The following is a 6,875-nucleotide window of genomic DNA, read 5'->3' on the forward strand; positions in this document are numbered from 1 at the left end:
GGAAGGAAGGGGTTTTTATAAGTTCGGCGTGGGAGAATGGTCACGTGATTGATTGTTGTGAGGTAAAAGGTATGTAGATGGGTCAGAGTTGTTCCCGGGACCATGCTAACTATCAACTTTGGCGTAGGAATGTGGGATTAGTTTCGAATTGAACGGATGTTTATGTCGAATGTAAACGAAAAGTTTTTTTTTCCGTTAGGTTTCACTTTAGGTTAATGGGAAAATTTAATTAGATTTTAAGCGAATACGGCAAAATAATCGGTAGAAATTCCGAATTTCACATTCGGCTCTTATCTTGTAATCTATTAACTGTTTTCTCTAAAAATATTACGCTCTTTATACAAAAAGAAATTTTAATATTTGATGTATAGTGATTACTATTTACAGTATTTATGTAATAAATCTTTGATTATCTGATGCATAATACCTTTAGAGGTTTTAATACTTGACCATTGATACGATCGGAATTAAAAATACAGTATGCCATCCATTGGTTTTTTACTAAAGCGGGCGTGGGTTCAAATTCCAGTTTCTATCAAAAGTATCTCCTGTCCCGATGTTGATTTCTTTGGGTAGAAACATCAGTAGATTAGGGGAGGGTTTAGTTCTTCACTAAGCATTAAGTATTCTGCTTTCTATTATAACAACGTAATTGATGTTTCTAACAAAGAAACTGAGAGTTAGAGAGAAGATCCAAACCCGCCTAGGTTAATGTTACCTACGGTGCCAAAGTGGCGGAACTTCCGGCAATCTCGATTCGGAGCATTGAGTGGAGAGTTGACAGAGGGAGCTGTGTTAAAACGCGTGACGAAATATGCAAATTTGTTGAATGAGCCGTAAATGTGGTTTTGCGTAAATATGCAAATTATTAGATATGACGTCGTAGATGAATGTTTCTCGTGGAAATATGCAAATTATTAATAGTTAGTGAGACGTTTGTGAAGGTTAGTCGTTGCGTATTAAGTATACGATAGTTTTCTCTTATAATATTTTTATACAAACAAGTTATTTAAGTAAAAATGTAATCTTAAATTATTTTTCTTATTAAATATTACTATAATTGTTGTTAATTTTTAATTTTTTGTTTGACGATAATACAGCGATAGAGTTTTGTAGACATCAATTCCGACGAATTTTGGTCCGGTCGTACAATCCGCAAATGTTACCAGTTAATGGACAGAAATTGCTTCATTTGTCGAGTGAATGACGGATCCGAAATCACCCTAAATTGGGTTGTGTCTAAATTTGTAAATTGTGGTAGTATAATTATCACCGATGAGTGGAAGGGATATAATCGCATCGACGATATTAAACATAGAACAGTCAATCATTCGAAAAACTATGTAAACCCCCAAAACGGGTGATCGTGCTCAAAACGTTGAAAGGTTATGGGGTTAATTAAAAAGAAGACGACAAAGAAAAGAACGTCAACGAGTGCAGAGGAATCGACTATGTTGGGGAAGAAACGTAGGAAAAAAAGGATCACTAACGTAAGTAATATTTTTATAAATTTACTAGAATAAGTTATTTTAGTAGGCTCGTCCACTCCGTTCAAAATATCGGTTACCGCGCAGTCTCGAAAATAGTTCAAAATGGCAACCGGCAGATCCGCCATTTTGGAACCATAGGTAACATTAACCCATGCGGATAATATAAAGCCAAGTTCCGATCATTATACTGTTTCCCGATGATATTTATCTTCCTTAAATTAATACAACTAGCGAAAGGTGTAGGTTTGAACCACAAATTTACAGAATTATCATATTGTCTTTTATAGATTTAAAAACTTACTGATAAATTACTGTTTATACCTTAGATATTTATTTATTTAACACTAAAGCAGCAAAAAAAAGTCAAATGAGAAAAAATGTTTTAAAAAATAAAGATAAAAAAGACATTGAATCTTGTATTATATTTATTGAAATTTAACAATAAAACATACAAAACATTTAAACATTTCTTTCTTTCAAATTTCTTATATACAATTTCTGTTATTTACTTAATTATTAGTTTAAATATTTGAAAATTAAATAATTAAAAAATATCAACAAAAAATATTAAATTCAAAAAATTCTTCTTGTCATAAATCAAGCTTTTATTTACAGTTAATATATTTATTTATATAAATGTATATTAATTTTAATAAATTATTCTATGTTTTTTGAACAATTTTCAACATTAATATTGGTTTTTATTTTAATATAATTTTGGTTAATATTTCCACAATTCAACAAGAACAATTTGCAGGATGCAAATCCTTTGTTTAACTTTAATTGTTAATTTATAGAAGGAAGACTTAAACTAGAATTTTATTGAAATTTGATTAGTGAAGACAGTTTAGGACCCTTTGTAACTCAAATTTTAAGTTTTAAAATGTTTCTTTTTATAGATACTGTACAACTGTCAGATTTTTTCTATACAGATTGATTAGATGCATTATTTCTGCTCAAACAAAGTTTTAAAAAAATGACTTCACTAAGCACACATCACTTCCGGCATTATTCTGGCACGTAAAATACAATGAATAACATCAACTTTTATCAATTGAATATAATTTACTGACAGATAAAATAATAAATATACTTACAATGAAACTTAAACTTAGCATTTGAATGCATAGAATGTCGATTAATGTGAAAAAATTCACTTTCTCGACAATTGTTTTTAAACGAACAAACCACGTCGGAACTAGGTTTACCTTTAAGTAGAATGGCTCGTGCATTATCGTAAGTTTATTATTGTTAATTATTAAATATCGTTAATTCCGATAGCAAACTTTATAAATATCAACTCTGTTGTATGATTTCTGTGGGAATTTTCTCTTATTTTTAAATTTAACTCCAAGTTATTATGCAAGACGTGAGAGTATAACAATTGAACTGAGTCTGAAATTTGAAAGCAATTCAATATTTAATTTAATTTACTTTTTCCTTTCTAATATGCATCATTCTAAAGAAATACTGCCTTATTAGTTATTATTTTTTTGTTGTTATTTAAATCTGTGATGATCTTTTTAAAAAGTGTATATCTGTGACTAGATGAATACTGAGCCAAAAAAAACTTGGACTAAGTTAAATTATCATCGTACATCACTGATATTGTCTTCTGAACCAAAAATGGCAATGACTTGCTTGTGATAATGATCCACATTTCTTCTCATAATCTCCATACAAGGACCAAGTAGCCTCTCAAATGCTTGCACGTCTAATGCTGAAAAAATTTGAGAGTATATTTAGAAAAAAAATCACAAATTAATAGCATCAGGGCCAGATGTATACATAAATTACATAATCTACAGCTTAGGGCTTCATATTACTATTTCGTGGAAGGTTGCAGAATCTCTTATATGTGATAACTTTAGTGCTACAACAAGTCTAAATCTGAAACTGATGAACATATATACTACAGTTTCCTTACTTGCTAATTTAACAGTTCCTACTGCATATACTGATGCCGCTCTGGGTTTCTGTGCCACTAAGGCTAATTCTAAAGACAAAAATTATTTATCATAAATCAAAATAAATTATAAATATATTATTTTTTGTATTAAAAACTCAAATAACCTCCAAAATATCCTCCTTTTGTAAGTCTGGAAACTTCCACTTCTTTATCACAACCCTGTAAGAGAGAATATTTCGTAAAAATATTGAGAAATTTATAAAAAATAATAACATATCTCAGTTAATTTATTAAGATAACTTATTTTTTAATTTATTCACCTCTTTTACTATTGTAATTCTTACTGTTCCATCTTCAACAAAATACATCTCCTCTGCCTCATCCCCCTTTGGAAAGGAAAGATCATATTTATATAATTTAAACTGAGTTTTTCAGTTCAAAAATTTATAAAATTACAACCAGATTTAAACAAATAATTGTAAAATAATATATATATATTTTTTTACCTGCTTAATAATCCTATCTCCATCTTGGAATGTTTTTGGCATTAATGCGTCACACAAATTTAATCGTTCATAATTCTAAATTTTAAAAGATGTATATAAAAACATGGATTATACATTAAAAATTAATTTTTAAATGCATAAATATTAATTAATTCTAAAAAATTTGAAATTACTGTACAGTAATTCAGAATTTTCCATACCTCTAAAGTTTTAAGCATTGGAACTTTTTCCAGTAACTGTTCGTACTCTTTTCTCTTCTTAAAAGCACTCTTCAGAACAATTCGACGAAAGGTCTGTCGATTCTGTTTATATTTTCATATTTATTAACAAGATAAATATCTAACTAAGATGAACTGATAAATAGTATACAGGACAATAACATTCCAATAAATATAAAGATATGTGCATCAGGCTGTGTTAAATGCTTTTGAGGCATTGGCCCTCGAAATGATGAATCCCCAGTTTCAACTGGACATACTTTAATGTAGCCCTGACAAGCTTAGATTAGATTATGATCATAACTCAATTTACTTCATATTGAAGATATACTAATGAGATACAATACAACTTTCTCTTGTATATCTTAAATGTAATGTAAATTGAATATCATTAATTTTAATTAAAATATTTTTAAAACTCTTGTTAAGCTTCTATACAGTTTTACAGCTACAACTATTTCCTCTTAAACAACAATCTCATTAGACACTATCAGTAATAAATTTAATTTACATCCAAAGTAAGATTTGAATTTCTGATAAATAAAGAACATCATCAATGTGATTTATCAGTCTAGAACTTCACATAAGTAATAAAATGGATGATATCAAAATAATTTTTACAAGTTTGATTTTACATTATATATATAATATTTAAATTTAACATTTTTTGTCATTTAATTTAATTATCTGAATATATTGATGCAAATGAACATAGTTACCATGGCCCAAAGAGCTCCTTCAGATGCTGCTTCGATGGTTGCCGCTCTCGGCATGTTATACATGAGAGCCAATTCACCAAAACTTCCCGAATTATTATATTTTCCAACTAAGACATTTTCTCCTTTATCATTTTTCACATAAATATTAAAAATACCCCTATTAAAAAGATAGAAAATTTTACAGTTATTGACTGAACAGCATCAGTTATACTTGTACATGATCAATTAATTACCTGTCAATAACATAAAAGTTATCTCCATCATCATCTTGTCTAATGACGATATCGCCAGTTTCTACCTGATTTAAAAATTTCCACATGTATTAAGTTAATATAAAAATAGATTAATAAATTAATGCAACATTTTATATACCTACTTTTCTTTCAAACATGGCATCCAAAACTTCTTGCATTTGTGGCTTAACAATTTAAAATAATTAATCAATAACATTAAAAATATATCAGATAGTTAATACTTCCTGCAAACAGAAACTTCATAAATAATAATTTCTAAATTTACAAATTAATGACTAATACTGTAGTGATTTTAGGCATAGACAATCTAGGATTTTTTTGTAGAGCTTTGCACTTTTAGGAAACCAAAAATGTGCTTGTTTATGCTATATCTTACTCTGGTAGTCAATCAAATAATTGCTAAGATCCTTGACCTCATATGGTATGGAGTATTATGTGATATAAGCTTGACATTACACAAACTTTATATAAACATTATATAAACAGCCTCACAATAGTCTACAGCATTTTACATAATCTAAAATCACCACTGCTAATGATATTTGAAGTGTAAGTTTTAAGGTAAACAGAAAAAACTGAATAGAAAATAAAAATAACAGATAGAAAATAAACAAACAAAAACTCTAAAAAAACAATAAAATCAAGAAAGACATCTTGTATTTTCAGTTTTTATCTGTATTATGAATTACTGGAATATAGTTTGTAAATTAAGATTTACACTTCACAAATTACTTATTTATATTAATAAATATGAGAACAAATTAACTAAAAGATACTGAAATGTTTACATCAATATATCAATTTGTCGAAAGTTTCTGTTAACAAAGCCATGAAATGAATAATTTATATCTTAAAAATTTAATAATTTCTATGTACAGTACACTGCTTCCAATTTAAATTACCACATTTACTTGAATATAAGTTGACCTTGCATATAGGACAAGGTGTGACTTTAAAGATCAAAATAAAAAAAGTTAGATTTATTAATACAATTCTAATTTTATTTTGTAATCACAAGTAAAATATCAAATGAACATTAATGCACACATTGTCACGCAAAAAATTACTAGCATTTTAAACTTTAAGGAAAAATCTTGTAAAATTGACAACGTAATTTGTTCATGTAAAGCCGGACAATCAGAAACCTTTTTTTTTCCAATTCTTAACAGTCGAATCCACTCTCCGTCGATTACACTTATGAGTTTCTCTGAATTCTGATTTCCGAATAATCATCTGTGGAGAATGGATTAAAACTTATGTTGTGCTCCCATGTGATTTTGGAATTTCAATCTGAAATTCAATTCAAAAGCTTTGCTTTTCCTATTGCTATTCATCTTTACTCCTGACAATATACAAGAATGATTCAAACGACCTAGATAAAATACTTATGTTTTTAAATACAAGAGAGTAAGCTTCTGGTAAAAAATGCGAATTCACAAAAATTATTTGCAAAAACGCAAATAATCTTTTGCTTGCATGTATAGGACAATTTAGAATTTGAAGCTATGATAAATGAATAAAAACCTTGTCTTATATGCAAGTAAATATGGTATATCTAGTGATCTATGTAAAAACTAAGCTTATGTTAATTATGTATGATAATAATAATAACTCTCCCGTGGTCACCACCTGGTCGTGGTGGGAGAGCCCAGTAATTTTACTGATCCATAGGGCAATGCAGGCTGGAGCACAAGCTCCTGGTAGGGACACCCATGCCAGTAAGGTCTATGGGGAGAAATGAAGCTAAGAGTGACCACACACCCACATTCTGTGGAGATA

At 28.8% G+C, this 6,875-nt stretch overlaps 1 protein-coding gene and 1 long non-coding RNA gene across 3 annotated transcripts in view; one reads left to right on the plus strand and one right to left on the minus strand.

Annotated features, from left to right (window-relative positions):
* Nucleotides 1–552: 552 nt before the first annotated feature.
* LOC111638638 overlaps nucleotides 553–6,875 on the plus strand; it is a 28,886-nt gene continuing 22,563 nt past the window's right edge. The window contains exons 1-2 of the long non-coding RNA XR_002758905.1: nucleotides 553–944; nucleotides 1,101–1,490. This is a non-coding gene — a long non-coding RNA (uncharacterized LOC111638638). The remainder of the gene's footprint in view (nucleotides 945–1,100; nucleotides 1,491–6,875) is intronic.
* The window catches only part of LOC111638637 (cAMP-dependent protein kinase type II regulatory subunit-like), a 41,020-nt gene continuing 36,801 nt past the window's right edge, over nucleotides 2,657–6,875 (minus strand). For both annotated transcript variants that reach the window (XM_023384386.1, XM_023384387.1), the window contains exons 5-13: nucleotides 5,219–5,260; nucleotides 5,076–5,140; nucleotides 4,843–4,999; nucleotides 4,106–4,207; nucleotides 3,906–3,980; nucleotides 3,720–3,785; nucleotides 3,564–3,618; nucleotides 3,418–3,486; nucleotides 2,657–3,210 (exon numbers count right to left, since the gene is read on the minus strand). In XM_023384386.1, coding sequence (XP_023240154.1) covers nucleotides 3,080–3,210; nucleotides 3,418–3,486; nucleotides 3,564–3,618; nucleotides 3,720–3,785; nucleotides 3,906–3,980; nucleotides 4,106–4,207; nucleotides 4,843–4,999; nucleotides 5,076–5,140; nucleotides 5,219–5,260 — 762 coding nt within the window. In that variant the 3' untranslated portion in view covers nucleotides 2,657–3,079. The remainder of the gene's footprint in view (nucleotides 3,211–3,417; nucleotides 3,487–3,563; nucleotides 3,619–3,719; nucleotides 3,786–3,905; nucleotides 3,981–4,105; nucleotides 4,208–4,842; nucleotides 5,000–5,075; nucleotides 5,141–5,218; nucleotides 5,261–6,875) is intronic.

Source organism: Centruroides sculpturatus, unplaced genomic scaffold (genome assembly GCF_000671375.1).
Source record: "Centruroides sculpturatus isolate CEXI.00-Female unplaced genomic scaffold, Cexi_2.0 scaffold854, whole genome shotgun sequence".
NCBI classification, from domain to species: Eukaryota; Metazoa; Arthropoda; class Arachnida; order Scorpiones; family Buthidae; genus Centruroides; species Centruroides sculpturatus.